Here is a 19,911-nt window from a genome sequence, read left to right on the forward strand (position 1 = left end):
TCCAAAGCTGCAGTATCTCACCACCAGTGAGCTAGACAATACAGCCTAGGGGAAGCCCTTGAAAGCCTGAAAAGTGAGGTTCAAACCCTTATCCCCCTAAAAAAGACTTTTAGAATTTTAACAAGCCAGCCACTGTCTGTCACTCACAACCACAAGGCACTGACATGGGCTGATGTCACTGTTCCAGGCCCCCATCTCAGAAATATCAACACTAATAAAGTCAAACAATGTTGATCTTAGTGAAAGAAAAAAAATACTTTTCTGCTGATGCAAGCCATTTCAGTTAGTAAGCATGGGGCTATTTTCTGCTACATTGAATCTGTAAATGAAAATAGACTAATCTTTGGTTACATCATGCTAGAAATATGAAAAACCTGATGATAGCGCACCTCATAAATAATTTTAACACCCCAACAATTTGATTTTTACTTTCTTTTTATTGTGACTGGCCAGTAAGAAGAAGTGGAAAAATCTACTGCTTGCCATGGATTAATGTTAGGTGCTATAATACAATAATACACATATTGAGAATTAAAGCAGTCGGCCTGCTCACTCATTTCTGCATCACAGTCCTTTTTGATCCACTTGAGGCTGGGAGGGGAGAGACTGGGGGCTTTGGGTTCATCTCTAACCCTCTGGAAAGGGTCATCTTCCCAGTTGACCTTAGCAGGAATTGTTACCCGAAAAGGAAATGACTGCAACCTCCACTGCGCTTGGGTCATGAGCTAGGCTTGAGCAGCCAAACTACAAAGAGCTTAATCTATTTATAGGAAAACACCGCTACAGTACAGCGATCAGGGGGGAAAAAGGAACCCTACAAGACGGAAAGACAGGCGGACGCCAAGGTTATGCGCCAATTGTCAGGATCAACAAGGAGTCTTGCCTTTCCCCCGCTTTATAACTTAAATCCATTTTCCCTGCCTCTCCGAAAGCATTAAACTATCCCCTTACTTTTTACATTGTCGATTTTGTCATTTAATACAAGCAAGAAATGCAGCACCTACAAAGCTGTCCGAAGCAATAACCCAAGTAATTTAAGTACAAGTCTGGAGGAAAAACATTCCAGTGATTTTTTTCCGTATGCAGAAAACATTCATTGAGCCTCAATGTCTCATATTAAGACAAACTACACTTTGACAAACCGTACTTTACGCATAGTTTGCATCAATGCAGACGTAATGCTTTAAAAACATGGATATAAAACTTAGGAATACATGAGCTTCGTTCCTCACATACCAGGTTAACTACCAATGAGAGCCTGAGTGAGGACTGCGTCTTCAGGGTGGCGTAGCCTGAACAGATACAGTGGAAAAGGCACAATACTCTCATTTCAAAAATATTTGGGTTATAACACACCAAGTTAAATTCAGCAATGCTCCAAGAAAGAAAAGAAAACAAGATTTTGATTACATTTAAGAGTCTAAAACTTTGGGTTGGACTCTGGATTAAAGACCTTTTAAGGCCTTATGTTACATAACTCAATTTAAAAGACTTCAAGTACCTGCAGACACCCTGATAACAAAATCATGACATTTTATCGATATGGATTTTCTCTTCCAAAATCTGGACGGAGGTCAGCATGGATTGATATAATGAATCATACTGCACCTAAATTCATAATACCCCAAAATAAAACCTGGGCCTTTCCACCAGCCGCCGAATTAAAATGACTCTGAGAAAAAGAATAATGCCCACACACTAGAATAGTGCTCTGTGGTATATTCTGTACATTGTTCCAACAAAAACTGATCTTTTCCAGGCATACCTTTACTATAACTCTAAGACGTCAGCAGCATCAGCCCTGTGGGACACACCAGTGCAGTGACTCTCCTCTAGCAGGGCTGCTGGGATGCCCCTGAGACCCCTAAATCAGGCTTGGGAACCCCCGGGACTAGCCCGGCAGCCAGTAGGTCACTTCGTTTTTGAAGTCCTACCGCAGTTCCAGAATCTACATCTACGTGATATATCCCCGTTTTCCACCCTGTCTAACACTTTAAGGAGCCAAGATCTCGCCCATAACTCAGTGTGAGGGGATGCTGAAGAGACACGTGGAGAGGAAAGAAGGCAGAGGGGAGAAATGAGGGGGTTAAAGAAGTAAAAGGAGTGTTGAGGGGAGGCAAAGAGAGGAGAGAGGGCGGCAAAGGAAAGAAACGGAGGGAGGTGGGGAAGAGCCGTGGAAGACCGGAGCCCTGGAGGCCCTGTGAATCATTGCCTGGTGTCAGCGGGCCTTGTGAACTTGAAGCCCGGCTGTAAATTTGGAGCGAGATCCAGTGGGGACTGTGAGGTGCTGGGACTGGTCCATGAGGAGATCCCCTTTCTACACTCCATCTATCTCCCCTCTTCCTGCCCTCTGGGACCGGTTACATTGCATGCACTTTGAGTATGTTCTAAAATAAACAATATACAGTGCATATACCATGTATTATTATAGTCAGTTAGCATACCAGGAGGTGCTTGCCTCTAGAAGGCAGGTGGAACCATGTGAGAGCTCCTACAAACTTGCAAGGTTTGGGTTTCAACAGATGGAGCCGATTACAAACCCACAGGTGACAAAGGAGAGACACATTTGGCCATTACAGAAATACAGAGTTCCCATCAAACTCATAGTCAAGTGTACTTTGGGGGCTTTGGGGACGCAGGAATAGTGAAAGGCAATTTTTAAATCGAGGCCGAATCTCATTTGCCCCCTCGCTCACTTGCAGTGGAATTGGTGTGATTCTTCAGTTACAGCTCTCCCATCACCCGTTCGGGTTCATATTATCGGAAACACTGACGCCAAGCTGAAAAAAAAGACAAGAAAAACATGCCGGTCGGCGCATTAAAGCAATGATCCGTCTCTAGTTCAATAAGGTAAGAGGAGAGCGGGCTGAAACAATCAGCTTTCCTTCTCTCTGTGTGTCTTTCTCTCTCATCGGTGTCAACCGAAATCAGCCAAACATCTGCCGTTCCTTCCCAGCAGAATGGGAAGCTCGTTTGTTTCCATTCCAAGATCATTCGATTACACAACCTCTGGAGTTGTTTGGGTACATCTGCTCAGACAGGATATTACAAGATATTACAACGCCTTCTTTCCCAACTTCAAGCTGGTCATCAGGATAAAAACAGACAATGAGTAAAGGCTGTCTGTACTGTAGGTGTCTGAGACAACTCAATGATTGGTTAGGGTTCTCCTCTGAGAAGTCAATCAGACAACCAATAAGCGTTAAGGAAAGCCAATCTATACGTTTTAACTTTGGGTTTGACTTCAGCAATTCATTTTATAAAGGCCAACAATCACACTGTCTAGATATGCAGCCATCCTCTCTGCCCTCCTTGTCTCCAGACACATTACCTACTACCCTAGAACGCCTGAGCTTTCCAGGGTCAAACACTTGGCTCTACCTTGTAAAAGGTTATACTGTCCACTGTAAGAATGGAGTCACTCAAAAGAAAGTTGTGATATCAAGATATTGCAATAATAAGCTTTTAGATTTTGTATTAATAGAAGAGTGCCTTGAACTTTCTTCAATTGAGGTTAATCTTACCTGATTTTTCCAAAAGTGCACCTGCAGATATGAATTCTACAAATAAGACCCAAGGTTAAGACCCAAGCTCAGTCTCCCTATTTCTTCATGTCTTCACTTTGTTTCTTTCTGGCTAGACAACTAGAAAGAAAAGCTGCACAACTAATTACCCATGCCGCGAGACTGTGGTACAGTGGTACAACTCGCTGTGGCCAAGAACAGCAAGCAGGATCTAACAAACGCTGTCTACAGCATTCTCCGACAGGACACCTGCTGGCTATGTAAAGTGACATTTGGCCTCCATGGGCTAGACTTGGAGAGAGCGATACCAAGTCTGTGGGATGGCTTGGTGGTAAGAAAGACGGTCCTGTAATTGAATCTCAGCAACAGCCATGTATCCACCCCCTGTTGAAGTGTCTGTGAGCAAGACACCAATCCCCTCTCTGCTCCAGCATCGCTCTTGGCTGCCCTGCTCTGACTCTTCTGGTGAAATGCACAAGTGTCTGAGGGACATACGAAGGAATAAATTCCTAATTACACCGTGTGTAATATGGAGATAGAAGTGCTCAAATGTAAAATGTAAAAAAAATATGTTCCTTTTCTTCTGTCCTTTACAGACCAATGCAAATTCTGGACCAATTGTGAACACAAGCTGTAGAAATAACTCTCACAATTAACAATATGAAAAAATAAAAAAAATCACATTATCACATTAACCAAGACACCAAAGTACTCAAGGAACACTCAAAAGCTCTTCAGAGATGTGCTCAAAAGCTGTAGACTATGTGGGAATTCTTCCTGACAATGATTAGTCATTCATCATTCATTCAGTCAGTCAATGGGAAGTATGTAACAACATAACATAATATTTACTTTTATTTATTTTTAAATGTCTCTTCTCTGGATGCCTTTTGTCCATTTTAGAATGTATTTTAAGATTTTACTGATTGTTTTTAAGGCTTTGCATGTGCTGGGCCTAGTTATCTCTCTAAACGTTTGATTCTTTATGACAACCATCCCTGTGTTCAGGCTAAAGACTAAAAGTGACCGGGCTTTTGCTGTTAGGGCTCCTACGCTTTGGAATGACTTGAAGAGCTCAGGCTGCCAGAGTCAGTATCATCTTTTAAATCTCTTCTTTAAAAAACTTACTTTTACCTCTTTTTAAAAAATATTTTATTACTTATTTGATTTTTATTGGTAATAGTAGTGGTAGTAGTAGTAGTAGTAGTATCCAAAGAGTGACATATCACCTGTGAAACCAGAGAGACATCCTCAAACCATTCTCTCCACACTGATAAGAACTAGTCCAACTTGCTGCAATACATTTTCTGAAGAAAACAATTTGAACACACAACACCTGAAACTCCAAGAGGAGTTTCAGGCGTTGCAGACATGCTGTAGCTGCAGACATGCTGTTTGCTGCATGTCTGCAGCAAACAGCATATGTGTGTGTACTCCTATGTGTGCGGTAACACTCTCAGTTGGCCTACTGACTGCTACGGTCTTCTGAGGGCGATGCATTAAAGGATCTGATTGTTCTCTGGTTGACAGATGATCATCCCCAAGGCTTCTGTCTCAAGTACCACCCGTCTGAGAAGAAAAACAGTCTGGAGCGATGCACTCCGTTTTCGCACAGCCCGTTCTACCTGTGACAGCGGCTATTTATGGGCCGAGGAGAGGCATTTAGCCAAAAATAGCTCCGAAGCACCATTAGCTCAGAACAGATCTGATTGCAGAACACAAAGCTCTGACTCTTCAACGCATTAAAGTAGCACCGGGAGAGAGCTCACACACACCCTCAACACAAGGTCACCTGCTCTGACCATGGTGGTTTGCGACCGTGTGAGTGTGTGTGTGTTTGGTAGCGACGGTGGCAGTGTTGGTGTTGAGGGAGCGTTTCTGTCCAGCAAGTGACATGACCGAGTCGTTCCACTGCGGAACAAGCACGTCTGATGAACTGTGTCTGGAACTTTATGGACCAATATGTACAGACACACACACACGCACACACAAACATGCACACATACAACTTTACCATTCTGTTCGTCCAGCTCGTTGCCAATCTCCTGGCCCATTGTCTTCTGCCGGCTGATGACTGCTGCCAGTGCATCCAAACCAGCATCTTGGACTGGCAAGAGACGAGAGAGAAGATAATTTGTTACCATACACCTGAATATATGAGTGAGTGAGTGAGTGAGTGAGTGAGTGAGTGAGTGAGTGAGAGAGAGAGAGAGAGAGAGAGAGAGAGAACAGCAAGAGAAAACAATCAATGTGATCAGCGGTACACGTATGTGCACAAGAATGTATGTCACGTTTAGCAATGGGGTAGGAAAAACAATAAAGACATGCCGCAATCCCCTTTTAATAAGCCAATTGTAAGGAGGGAGCAATTAACTGCACTTGTGATTTCACTGGGCAACCATTTGGGGAATAGGAATGACAGGCTATTGGGGTCCAGCTCAGTGGACACAGTGCCACATGTGAGTCAGTGCTTTACCCCACTCAGCCTCACTCCTGTTATTACAACTGCACCGGGCCAAGGTGGAGAGGAGAAACAGTGAGGCTGAACAGTGAGAAACATTTAAAGTACTGAGAAGAGAAGAGAAGAGAAGAGAAGAGAAGAGAAGAGAAGAGAAGAGAAGAGAAGTTGGCCTCCGTAGGTCTCCGTGTATGACACACTCACTACCACAGGAATTTGGTGTGACCGCAGGTTCAGGCGCTCACCATTACCCAACTCCACCAGAAATCCCACTGGGGACTAGAAACCTCCGTGCGGTTTGGTTTCACTGTCTTAACAGGAATCCCCCCCCGTCCCAGATTGACAATAGCCAGAGCCGTAATGGAGACGTAGCAGTGAAGTGTCATACGGAGTCAGGTGAACTGGCGTCTGAGCGTTCAGGCCATGTGGGAGCCATTCAGGAAACGGGAAAAGCAGGGGAGGGCTTATATCTGCTAAATGTGAATTACAATGGTCACCTTCCGTGTGTTAGCGTCGATCGTTACGGTCAATACCAGTTCCATGCAATTAATCTCCTGTCTAGAATCTTGCAGAATCTTTTTGTTGCAGGTCTGGTTGTTATATCCATATTTGGATTCAAAATCAAAGCTTCAAAATGTTGGGCATTTAAGCTTTCCATTAGTTTATGGGCATTTCTATGGGGAAAAAAAGCAAACTGCATACACAGAAGCGTATTTACTCGATCACATAATGAAACAGACTCCCTCTACTGAACAGTCGTGACAGTATGGTATTGTGGTATGTTTTTGCGATATCCTGCCATAATCACAGGTCCTTTAACTCTGAATAACCTTGGCAGTCACTCAGTCATGTCTGCTGACCTTCGATGATGCGCTGCTGCTGCTGTTTGATCTCTCCGAAGCTCAGCCCCTTGGTCTCCTCCGATTCGTTGATCAGCCAGGGGTTGGCCGCCCCGCCTCCGCTCGCCCCCCCTCCTCCAGACATCAACGTCGACCTGTGAAACATCAGCTTATCAGTACCTGGCTTCCAAAATCTATCACTGTAGCTCTCTAACTTTTTTGGGGAAATCATCACAAGGACAACAGGACCATCAGGAAAAAGGAGGATTTGTTGTGGAAATAGGTCAGTTTTTATTAGCGATAGTCCTGCCTGAAAACAGTGCAACAACTGTGGAAGCATCGGAGAAAAATCAACATAACTGCACACACAATAATGTCAGATCGTACTATATGTATAAGGCAAAAGTGCCCCTTTTGTCTGTCAATCACCATCCCAGCGCACCAGTCTGAAACACTCATCACGCATCAGTGACTTCTGGCTACATAAATAAACACAGTCAATATGCCTGGATGGAATATGAGCACAATGCACATGTGTACGATCCCTGCAGCAATCACATCTGCACCACGCATGTTCCTTTTCAAATATCTACACTGTAAGCTTTCGGACATTTATGACAACAAATAACATCACAAAACCCTTTCAGATCAGGCAAAAAGTATTTATTTACTCGTTTTGTCATTTCTTTTAAGTTTTTTTTTTAGGGGAGGTTGAGAAAATGCCAGGTTAGCTTACTCAGCATGTACACAGAGCGTGTTAATCTGGCACAGGCCTGGAGGTTGCTGTGGGGGTTTTGCGCCGGCATAGCGGCAGACCAGAGAGCTCTGTGTTGTACGGTGCTAAACACTGCTGTGTGGTTTAGAGCTTTTCTTCTGGTAATGGCTTAAAGCTGCGCCTCAGACCCCCGCAGCTGTATTGTGGCGACGGGGTTCAGGGTCTGGTGTGAGGCTGGATTTAACCGTGTCGAGCTCAGAGCGAGTCGTCCGCTGGTCAAGCCCGGGAGGAGTGACCGGGGGCCACATGGAGGCCTATCTATGACTCATGGAAATCATAATGCTGACACAACTAGGAGTGAATGCAGCGGTTTTCCTGTCCTACTAAAATATTTCAGTCTCTCACTGATGCATTTGGAGCCGCATATTTTCATCCGGAAAAAAACTTCTGAAGGTGATGGAATGGTATGAAGTGAAACCTTAATCAGTCTTAAACCTAACAGTAGTAGGGATGGAACGATATGCTTATCTGACAATATGATTCGATACGTGATATGGGGTTCACGATTCAATACAACCACGATACGATGTAATAAATAAAAATTCAATGAAAACAAAGTGTGACTGTGCAGAATTCTGTTGATTTCTGAGACACAAATCTTTCTAGCAGTGGCATTGGCTTGCAATTGTCATAATGTCATTCCAAAGTGCAAATAACATAATTTGGATGGAGAGCTTGTGAAATTGTGATGGGCAAACCATCTAATTTGTGATTACTACAGCAGGATAAAATGTAGCTAATATCGTGATTCATTTTTCTGCCCCACGATACGTATTGTCATATTTTTGTATTGCGATACATTTTGAGACATTGTCCCACGCCCATCCCTAAACAGCAGAGGTCAAAATTTTGGTAAATCTCTTCTTTTATACGAGCAAAGACAGTACATAGATCTAGTTTCTCATTATGCGCTGACTATTCAAAGAAGCTTTTAAAGTGGTCAGTGAAGCCTTGTGAGACCATTCGCACCGCTGCCGCCTCCTCGCCCCGGCCAGAGGCTGACACCATCGGGAGAGCAGGTGAGACAAGGCATTTGGCCTAATCTCTCTGACATGTTTGATTACTATGTGACCGTGTGGCAGCCCTCCACTTCCTTCACGCCGGTGCCCAGTGTGTGAAGATCCAATTAACCAGTCAGTGGGGAGCGCCAAAATCAGTCAGGCGCATCTGTTGGCAGCCACAAAACACTAGACCGCCGCCGTCGGGGCCTGGACACCGACGCCCTGACTGAGTGACTTGGACAGGAGAGATTTAACTAATTACAACTATTTCCAGGGCAATCAAATATAAAGGAGAGGTTACTGAGCGGCGGAGGAAAGGTGGGCCCGAGGGGTGACGGGGTGAACCGAGCCTTCAAATCTAGGCGCCATGTCCTTTTTTGCCTTGTCTGAAATGGAGATGCTTAGAGTGTATTGTTTCGGGGATAGATTAAACTCCCTTCTGCAACCCCCCAAGCCTTTTCCTTTACCCACAGCTCTCACAAAATGACCGGCTTAGGCTATCCAAGCATGGCCAATCCACCCCCTCCCACATTCTGCCCTCAAAGACCACACAGTGGGAATGGGTGCTACCCACAATCCCACCTCACCCACCACACATCACTATTAAAGTTCGGTCTCACTGAGCAGTCTTAAAACCGTACAGCCACATGATTACAGTAATTCATTAGTGAATGTCATTTGAGTATTTTCTTTTTACAGGCCCTTTAATGTAATTGGGTGTGTGGTCTGTGTGAGATGAAAGCCTGTATAAGGCACCATTAACTAGATCAATCCCAACACAAAAGCCTGTGAAAGATATCAGAAAGAAACAGTCTCAGACCGAGCCGTCCATAAAAGTGTGCCTCTGAATCTTTCTGCAGATTCTGAGCCTCTAGAGTATCACAAGAACATGGAGCCGTCAAGTGGAAATACCCCTCATTCACAAAACAGAGACATGAACAGCTGGAGGAAGTCAACAACATAACACTGCTTCCCCTTCCTGTCCAAATAAATATCACCTGGGCCTCGAAAGGTCAGACCTTACACCAAGTAATGACTGTCTGTTGGCCAAGTTTTCCTAAGCTGTCACATTGATGTGAAATCATCTGACGAAGAGGATATAAGTTGTGGCATCCAGTGCTTTGGTTAGCCTGACTAGCATTAGAAGAAATGCTCAGTGGAGAGTTAGAAACTGTAAACTCACTCTTTTCAACCTCCTTAATCAAGCCCACTCTATATGTGTGTGTGTGTGTGTGTGTGTGTTCATTTCAGGAGGTGCCAAACGTGTGATCATCAGTGCGAGGCGAGCAAAGCTCTTAATGAAAAAGAATTAGCAAAAAAGTCAACCAGCCTGCCAAAATGGCAGACAGACAGACTTCCTTCCAAATGATAGCGGAGGGAGAGGTCAAGGTGCATGGGTCGTACCGGATGTCCAAAGACTTTGCACAAAAAGTTAGTGACCGGTGACTTATCCTCAAAGGAGAGCACAGAGCCTACGACCTCTCTGGTCTAGGACGTAGTCAAGAGAGTGAGGATTCATTATTTTTAATTGGACGACCGGCGCCAGATATTATGAAAAAGGCTTCAGGGAAAAATCACAAAATGAAAGGTGGGGTCTTGTGACCGGGATGGGCCTGGAAGCATTACCATTATCATCAAGGGCCGATGCTTAGTTTGGCTCTACTGACATTGACCTGCAGTGACAGACAGATTCAGGGTGGACAAATATCCCAAGATTCCTTGAACTAATTAAGCAACAAACTTGCTGTCCCAGCTAATTTTTCAAAATCAGAATGCTCCAAGAAAGCCACCACTAAAGACAATGATGTTGTCAGGGGGCTATTAGCGGCAGCAGGGTGGCCTTGTGTTTAAAGAAATCGTCCTTTAAAACGGATGACCCGGGTTCAAACCCCGTGTCAATAAGTATTCACCCCACTGCGGTGACCTTGAGCATGTCTCTGAAAAATTTCCCTCCTGGAATTAATGAATATATATTTGAAGATTCACCCAAATCTTTCAAATTTGCATCCAACAGCCTAATTGGGGCCAAATCTAGTCCAAGTCTTGCAGTGTGAGCCCACCCTAACATTGCGGGATGCTTAATGAGATTTGCAAATCCTGACTTTCTCGTCTTTTGCACTTATTAGTCATTCCGGGTAACAGCATCGGTGTACATTTTAATACCTGGAAGGCTCGGGCTCTGTGATGTCGCCCCTGAAGGTGGCGTTGAGCTGCCTGTCCCTGGTCACCAAGTCATCGACTAGGTTCTGCCTCCTGTCGGCCTCTGACTGCATTCTGAGGAGGCCACGTTAAGGTCAAGACAAAGGTCAAAGGTCAACAGCCCTTAACCCAGCTTCAGTGACAGTAGAAGGGTGATGCTGCCGACGCTGATCTCGCATCAATGGAATCAATCTATTAATAGTCAAAGTTTGCTAAAAGGGAACACTGCAATAGAAATGATGAACCTTTACAAAAGACTCTGATGCCCTCTATAGGAACAAATCTGTGACTGCAAGCCAAGCATACTGTAAAAACTTCTAGCACACCATGTAATCTCAGTCTCATGATTTCCACAACTTGTGATATGGTCAGAGGAAGGATACATGCGGCGGCTCGATGATGACCGGAGCAAACTCTCTCTGAGCTGGGCAATGTTCTGTTTCAGTTTCTGCAGAGACGCCCGTAGTGTCATGTTGATCTGAAAAGACAGAGGAAAGTCATACCAACTGTTCCTGACTTACAGGAGTAACGTGTAGCCTGTAACACCTTATCTGTGGATGTAATTATGTACCATCTCCTTACCTTTGCAGGGTTCCCCCCTGTTCTCTGTTGCCTGTTCCGTTCATGGATGTTTTCTGCTATTTCTTGTGCCAGGCGACATGTGGCATCATAATTCTGTAACCTATAGAACAATGTATAGATGTACAGAGATGTCATGTCAATTGACCTACCATTGCTAATTCGTGAAAAATGGTATCCACTGTTAAATGATGGGGAAACAGAGAGAACGATGGTAGGTTATGTAGTTTTCTAGTAATGGATAAACAATAGACTTAATCATTTGGGTTTAGCCTCCATTTAACATTCATACAAACACCATTCATACTATTTGCCTTTTGATAGATAGCTGTTATTGTATAGAGTTAAGATAATTTGCTCTTGTGATTTCCAATTTGCTGCAAGTCACAAGTTGTGACGTCAGAGCTGAGCTCAAGCTTGACATTCATCATATGACATTTTCAGCACTTCCTTTTCCTCGTGCTAACGTCGTATTTCTGAATGGCACACAGCAGGATAGTAAAACTACATTTTCACCACAAAAAGAAAATGCGAGTCGCTATATCAGTCACAGGTTAGCTTGTTTACCGTTAGCCTGTGACAGACAGTTGTGCAGAGGGGAAAAGCTAGCACATTAGCTAGCAAGCTAAACAATGCAGGTATCAGGGTTTTAAGTTACTATTTGATGCGCTGAATCGTCAAATTGAGCCTATTTGTTGTGACACTCGAGCGGGTTACTTACCAGGGATCTTGAGACATTCTGACGAGTGTTAGCTATAATAAATATCCAGTTTGAACCAAGGAAATAATCATCAGAAATCTCCTTCTTGTTTGGGTGTGACGTCAGTACGGCATAGTGCGAGGAACAGTTTGCACCAGTTGTTACACGCCTATAAGGCGCAACATAAATTGTGCGCTATTACTGCCCTGCAATAAAGGCGCAGGGGTGTTGTGGAGAGTAAACGCAGCTAAACACAGTTTACACACCTTTTATCAGCAGAATAGAGTTTACCTTACTTTAGGCTGATATGACCTATTAGGAACTAACCTGTAGGCTACTTACATGATAATAAGGAGCAACAATCTGTTCTACACACGGATAGTGTATTATAAGGAAATTAATCATAAATTGATCCTTTTCTATAACTATGCATAATTTTTGTTCATGTTGGTGGTTGTTTGCCCTTCACCCACTGGAGGTCATACTTTACCCACCTTTTGATGTACCACTGACTCAGTGGAAAGGACATCGGCTGATAGATTTCACTTATCAAAAGACATTAACTCTGAGCCATAATTTTAAAGTGTGCAATTGTTTTTTGCTCTTCATACCACCTTATACCATTCATTAAAACTGTTCTGTGCATGTAAACTTTCACTCTGTATTGCAAATGGACTACAGGTTAACACAACATAGCAAGTCTTTCAACAACAGCATGTAATCTCTGGGTTTAAATATTTTTTATACTTTATGAGTGAATTGAGTACTTAATTAAGACAAACATGATTGTATCTTTGACTTTTATATTGAGATCCCCTACATCTTAACAGGAAAACATCTCTACATGGGCTACAGGTTACCCATAACTGCATGAATAAAGGTGTGTTTTGAAGAAATGTGCAAAGACACTGTAACAGTAGGGTGCAAAAACAACTGTATTGAAATAATATGATTCAGTTGTTGATACTGTAAAGTGGATAGGAAGATGACAGCAGTTCAGAAGTGGACTGCAGGTGAGAGGGCAGTCAAGCAGGGCTTTGGCTCGTCTCCTGTTTGGCAGGTCTGTTGGAGCGGCGTCTCTGCTGTTGCACATTTCTTGTTCTTCCTCCGGAATATGCGGGACAGCCAACAAAAGAAGCCATGCTTCTTCTTCTTTGGTTTTGCAGACAGGCTGTCTTTGGCACTGGAACTCTGAGGTCCTGCAAGTTCGAAAAGCTGGACGGGTGGAAGTGTGTTTTCCAGGGTCAGACCGGACAGATCCTTGGTGTCCTTGGCCTCATGGAGGAAACTGGTAGGAGCCTTGATGTCAACAACAGCCTCACACACACGGTGAAGAGAAGAAGTTGAACATGAAGCTTCAGCCTCCTGAATGGGTGGAGGGTGGTCAGCCTGGTTGTCAGTGGGACAACATTCAGGTTCATGCAGGACAGTGACAGAGTTTTCAGGACATTGTTTTTCCTCCTTCTCCAAGTCTTGGAGGAACAGCATCAGTTTAGAGTCAGCTCTGACGATTGGCTCCCATTCATCAAGATGATCCTGAGTAGGGGCATGGTGTGCAGCACAGGCAGGTATAAATGTAGAACTCACTGATGAGGAAGTGTTCATGTGCTTTTGATCAATTCCCTCCTTCTCCAGGAGGAGAGAGAGGAACTGCATCAGGTGAGAATCAGTGCTGCTGAGGACTGGTTCCCATTTGTCCAGATGGTCCAGAGTCGGCCCATGCTGTGGGGAGTAGTCCAGCACAAATCTAGAGAGATGTGATGAAGCATAGAGGAGCTCCTCACCAAATCCCTCCTTCAAGTCAAAGTTGGATTTGACCAGTGGCTCCCACTCATCCAGGCAGCCCAGAGTGGATCCACAGGGTGAGCAGCAGTCAGCCACAAATCCTGATGAGTCACCTGGGGCAGCATAGAGGTATCTCTGTCCAACTGCCTCCAGGTGGTAGTCATCATCAAAACCAAAGGGGGAGCGCTGAAGCTGACTCAGTCTCTCAATGAGTTTGATGTCATCAGTCACTGGAGCCTCAACAAGGCGGAGCAGGTTGGACTGAGACTCAACAAGCTGAGCTGGGTGGATGGAAGCTCCAGCATTTTCCTTGATCATGAGAGGAGACTCTTTCTTTGAGGGAAGAAGGTCTCCTTTGTCCATATCTAAGAGCAGTTTGTATGCTGGTGAAACTGTGCTGGCTATTGGTTCCCATATATTGAGGCTCTCAAATCCAGAAGCAGGTTTGGAGCCGAGACCAACAGCAGACTGAGGTGAAAGGTCACAGTCCAGCTCAGCAGGACCTCCAGAGAAACCAGAGGCTTCAACATAAAGGTAACGCTCCTTCTTCAGGACTTTCGCAAACATGCAGTTGATGTTTTCATGGCGATCGTCATTAAGGGCATTGAGTCGAGCGACCATCTGCATGGATGCTGAAAGAAATGCAATGGCAACATCTTAATGAAACAAATAACCATGAGGCCACCTGGTGTAGCTTCATTCAAGGTCAACATGCTTCATCACAGCTTCATCTTATGCCTTTCATCATAGTTTTGTTTCAACAGCCAAACTAACTGTGAATTTACAATGTAAATACAGCTAAGGAAGAACTAGACACAAATGTAAATCCTTCAACACAAACAACTAGTCTATCCTGGGCTGTCTCTTGTTTACCTCTTCAGTAAAATCCTCTATTAATCTTTTCCTGTTAAATAATAAAATTAAAAATGCATGTGGCTTACCAAGATGGGAATCACTCTCCATGGTTTCCTTTCTAAAAGGCAGATGTTGTTGTTGATGTTTGTCCAAATGAATGCAATGTGAGTTTTCTGTCTCAGTGTGCAGGTGAACAGCGATCAGAGATGAAACTGTGAGTCTGAGTCTGTCTTCAGGTCTGTCTGTCTTTATGACAATGACATTCTGAATTCTGTGAACTCTGCTGCATTCTGTCAGCTGCATTATGATTCATCAGATGAAGCTCAGACTCCAGTAAACTAAATATGATTATTATATTATATATTATTATATATTATTATATATGATTTATAAACTAAACATGATTAAAAACACATTCCATATTTGGAATTTGTATTAAGATCCTATTTTTTATGTGTGAAACATTTTTGACTATTTAATTGCTAATTCCTATTGCACTCACTGTTTTAGGCCATTTGTTAGCTCACTCTAATCTTACTTACTATCGTACAGTATCAGCTTTTCAGGAATAGAATTCCTCTTTTCCAGCCATCTGAACCCAGTTTACCCACCTTTTTATCAGCAGAATAGAATTTACCTTTTTAGGCTGACATAAGTCTTTATGCCGTAAAGTTATACTGCACATGATAGTAAATAGCAACAAACTGATATAAGTTATACATTGATAGGATATTATAAGGAAAATAATCATATTGATGCTTTTCTGAGAATATACATGATTTTTGATCATGTTGGTGGTTGTTTGTCCTTTGAAAATCACCCACCAGAGGTCATACTTTACCCACCTTCTCATTTACCACTGAATCACTGGAGATGACATGCTGATGGATTTCATTTAACAAAAGACATTATATGAGGCATAATTATAATGTGTCCCAATTGTTTTTTGCTCTACCATTCATTAAAATACCAAGTCCTGTGCACATAACCTTTCACTATGTATTGCAAATGGCCCAGCAAAATCACAACATCACTGCCTCAGACGTATGTGTACACTGATGTAAAAGTAGTCCAAGTAGTTTTATTGATCTTGTGGAAAGAGGTGTGCAACATTTTCTTACACATTCCAAAATATTCTACCAAAGGTAAGAATTGTATATGAAGCAGGGGTAACAATCATCAGCAATTTGTGACGACTTACAGCAATTCTAAGCAGCAGGTAATATAGTAACAAAAAAAAAAGGAGGGGGACTCAGGGGGCGAGAGGGCGCATGTGGACCAAGACACCTGTCTTCTAGTGGTTTATATAAACATGAATGAAATGCTGCTTTCCAGAGCATGTCTTTTTACAGTGCCAAGAGACAGGAAACATACAATAGAAAGAGGGGGTTGACATGCAACAACACTCACTACATGGATTCAATCCCAGGATGTTGCAGATACATGGCAGGTACCTTAGTTCAGTGGTTCTCAACCTGGGGGTCGGGACCCTCCAGGGGGTCGTGAGATAATTTTCAGGGGTCGCGAGATGATTTATGGGATAGGGGGGGAAAAAAATCTATTTCTACTATACATACTACATACATACTATATTATTATCATGTCTATTTTTTCATTTTTTTTCTCAACTTTTTTGCTTTTTTAGCAATACTAAACTAAGTAGAAATACTAAACAGTTTTCATTGAAACAAGCTGAAAAAAGATAAAACATCCTTTATATCGTTCTTTCTCTATGCACTCCTGTAACGGGGGTCGCCAGTAGGCATCAAGTGGTTTTAAGGGGTCACAAAAAAAAAAGGTTGAGAACCACTGCCTTAGTTAACTGAGCCACCAGGATGCCCCTTGGTCTCAGCACTTTTTCATAAAATAACTGATATTAATCTTAGTATATTATGAAATTATTCTTAATCTTACAACAGAAGAACTGAAAGGGTACAAATGTGTGACAGCCAAGTTGAAAATCCAGTTGCAACATTCCCTCACAGTAGTTAGTGTAAACTGACCCCCGTAAACAGCAATGCCTCTGATGCTGTTTGCTGCCACCTCCAACTGCAGTCACACCCTGAGAATGGAAGATGTTCATACAAAACACATTCATATTAATCGCAAACCCACCAACCACAATGGTATTGTACTCAAATACAAGGAAATAGAAAACCGTGAAGCAAAACAAGTCTACTAACTCTTCCAATGCCATCCTGCTCCTAAAGGTCCATGTCATCCCTCTCAACAAACAAGTGACCTGGAAAAAGAGGAAGACTCAGCACCTACAGTGCCGTGACCTTTGCCCTCACGACACCAAACTCACCTAAGATAAAGAGCCTGGAGAAAATGCCATTGACACAACAAAGATCAAATAAGCACCTACGACCAACCTCCATCACCTTTGTACTCTTCACCTCCTTTCTCACCAGCGGCCACTTGACCTCACCATGGACGACTGCACTCACTATGATTCCCTAACCTGGAAAAGACTACTGTCCCATCAGCCTCCTCAGCCACACTGGAAAACTATTTGTTAGAATACTCATGTCATGTTTCACCAACCACGTGGAATCAGTGGACATCTTGGAAATCCACCAGCACAGTTTAAATTCCTGCAGTATTAGGGATGTAGTGGTTCCTGGTGGAGAATGGGAGTGTGGGGTTCATTTTTATTGCTTTGTTCTAAATTGTTTGCAGTCATATGTGATGATCGGCAGTGGTTTGACAGGTGAACTTAACCGCTCAGGATGATGTGCCATGCCAAGTGCAGGGGGCTTTTTGGTGATTGAGTCTGATATTTTTCTCTTTGAACCTTGGCGGTGTGTTTTATCCAAATCCTGCTGTACTGAAATGTTAAACGTAATGGGTTTGCTTTTGCTTTTTGGGTTCCTGGTGAACAGGACACTTTGTTATTTGGGCATTTTCCAGTGTTAATAAGTGTTGTTTGGACTCATAAACACTGGCAGCATTGATTTTAACACACCTTCCGAGTCATTTTATGAATTTGTATAATTTCCCATTGACTATTAAAGAAATAGAATCTGTGAGGAATGCAATCTCCTCAGGAGTCTTTCAGTGAGTTTAAAACTACCTTTCTGTTGGAGAACATTTCATAAGGAAACTCAATATCAGCTTAGACAGAATCTTTCTACTTGACAAGTAATGGAACAATAAATATATAAACGGTTTACTTCCAAAGAAAAATACTGACACCAAAAGGTAAAGTTAATTGGAATGCCCACATCCTTGGGTTCAAATTGAAGATATTGTTTAATAATTAAATGGTCAGTGATCTCTGTTTTGCACTCTATTGCTGAATTTATAGCAAGGTCTCTCGCATTCTGTTGTTGAGAATGGAGCAGGTTTTGTAAACTCTTGTGATGCTGGAGCGGGCCTCTTGGACAGGATCTTCATTTACCCGGCTGACAGTCCTTCTCTATATTTTCTTCTCTTTCTCTGTTTTTTCTCCGTTGCACAATTGTCCTTTGTGTAACCTTGTTTTACTCCTTCCATCTTTTTGAGGGTGTCAGGCGGACTGTTTGAGTCTCAGTCTTGACAGGTGCAATCTACGTCTCCATTCTTTCGAGCCAAACCTGCATCGCTTCACTGGTGAGAGTGCTGGTGAGGTTTTATTCATTTATGATTCAGCGTTCAGTCTCTCCCACTCCAGTTTCTCATTGACCTTCTGCAGCACTGTTTTATGCTTGCATTCACAGTTGCCATTCATTTTCATACCTTTTTAATTATTGGTTATATTTACAGTACATCAATCAACAGAAGAAATAGCAATATGAATCAAGGCTGACCTAAGTCCAAATTTCTTTGTATTTTGTTCCCTAAGATTCTCTTCTCTCTCATATTTCAGTATCTCATACCAAGACAATTTTTTGTTCTGTACTCAATTGGTGAAAGTGATTGTGATTACTTGCTGCTGAGTTTGATTGTGGCTCAGTCTGGCTGGTGCATGATTACCTCATCAGATGGTTGACCAAATGTGCATATACAAAATCCAAAGCACATTTGCACTATCACAACTACAACTACTGCTGGGAAAGGAAAAGAAGTAGCCGATCCCACAGAGTTTCTATACCTATCACTATGATTCTTCCCAAACAGCAAGTACATGCAATAATGGATGAGAAAATCAGATCAAAACAATGCCTAAAACCACTCCCATAGTTTTACAGAGCCACCATTACAGACCTTGCTAAACATCAACATCACCTTTCAGCTCTGAAAAAACTTAACAACTGTTGTCCAATCATAGTAATGATTAATACCTCATTAATGATTCATAATCAACGGTGGCCCGCATCATCTGCCAGGAGACTTGAACTGACTTGACTTGAACAAGTTTACAGTATTGGGTGTCCGTAGTTAAAATCATTTATATGTTTACTGTGACTGTTTACAACCTGGGCATGCAGCCACAATTCCCTCTCTCCAAGAGGAAGGGAATTTACAGAGCCAATGCAAATGAGTGAAATGCAAATGTCAGGCAAAGCAGTAGGGAAGTAGGGAAGCAGTGAGTTAGAGTTTCCCTGAGTGAGAGGGAAGCATAGCAGGCAGATGAGGATGAGGAGTATGGGCCTAAAGTGGTGTCACAATAAACAGTAATACATTAGTCAAAAGATTAGGCAGTTTAATTCAGAAAACCACATTATGAAGCCATGGGAGGACAAATTTAGGTTGGGTTCCCATAGATTTCACGGTGCTATCATATTTATTCCATTACAAGCCAGATGAAACAGGTGATTGTACATACTGTAATGCCTCCAGCTATATATAATACTCTGACACTCACAATTTCTAAGTACAGGCATGTGTGTTGTCTCTGCCTTCATGGGAGTCTCTATGTAGGAAGAAAAACATGCCCATAAAAGTACATTTCTTCACTCAAGGGGCTAAAGAGTTTGTTTTTCCACTCCATTACATATGGAGCCCACATATGAGATAAGGCACTTGTAGAGGTTTTCTGTTTCATAGCCAAACAACGGTTGTGTTTAGATCAAAACATACACCTGTTGTGTGGAATAATAACGTTTGGTAGAATTCTTGGAATAGACTCATCTGGCATTTCAGCGCTACGCATGAAGCGGTTTCACAGAACCGCTGGCAGAGGTTTCGCAGAGACGAAGACCGACATCTACTGCATGATTTGCTGTCTATTTTTTGCTGCCCCTATAATGAAGTATTGTGAAATTGTCTAGT

At 42.8% G+C, this 19,911-nt stretch overlaps 1 protein-coding gene across 1 annotated transcript in view; it reads right to left on the reverse strand.

The window, feature by feature from the left end:
* The window catches only part of stx8 (syntaxin 8), a 44,844-nt gene extending 32,635 nt beyond the window's left edge, over positions 1-12,209 (reverse strand). Inside the window, exons 1-6 of the mRNA XM_071532733.1 lie at positions 12,097-12,209; positions 11,379-11,478; positions 11,180-11,274; positions 10,761-10,871; positions 6,843-6,976; positions 5,539-5,631 (exon numbers count right to left, since the gene is read on the reverse strand). Coding sequence (XP_071388834.1) covers positions 5,539-5,631; positions 6,843-6,976; positions 10,761-10,871; positions 11,180-11,274; positions 11,379-11,478; positions 12,097-12,113 — 550 coding nt within the window. The 5' untranslated portion in view covers positions 12,114-12,209. The remainder of the gene's footprint in view (positions 1-5,538; positions 5,632-6,842; positions 6,977-10,760; positions 10,872-11,179; positions 11,275-11,378; positions 11,479-12,096) is intronic.
* Between the last annotated feature and the right edge of the window lie 7,702 nt (positions 12,210-19,911).

The sequence above is a fragment of the Centroberyx affinis genome, unplaced genomic scaffold, assembly GCF_046629955.1.
Source record: "Centroberyx affinis isolate AG114_WGS23_722 - 3 ecotype Tasmania unplaced genomic scaffold, CSIRO-AGI_Caff_v1 ptg002237l_1, whole genome shotgun sequence".
In the NCBI taxonomy this organism is placed as follows: domain Eukaryota; kingdom Metazoa; phylum Chordata; class Actinopteri; order Beryciformes; family Berycidae; genus Centroberyx; species Centroberyx affinis.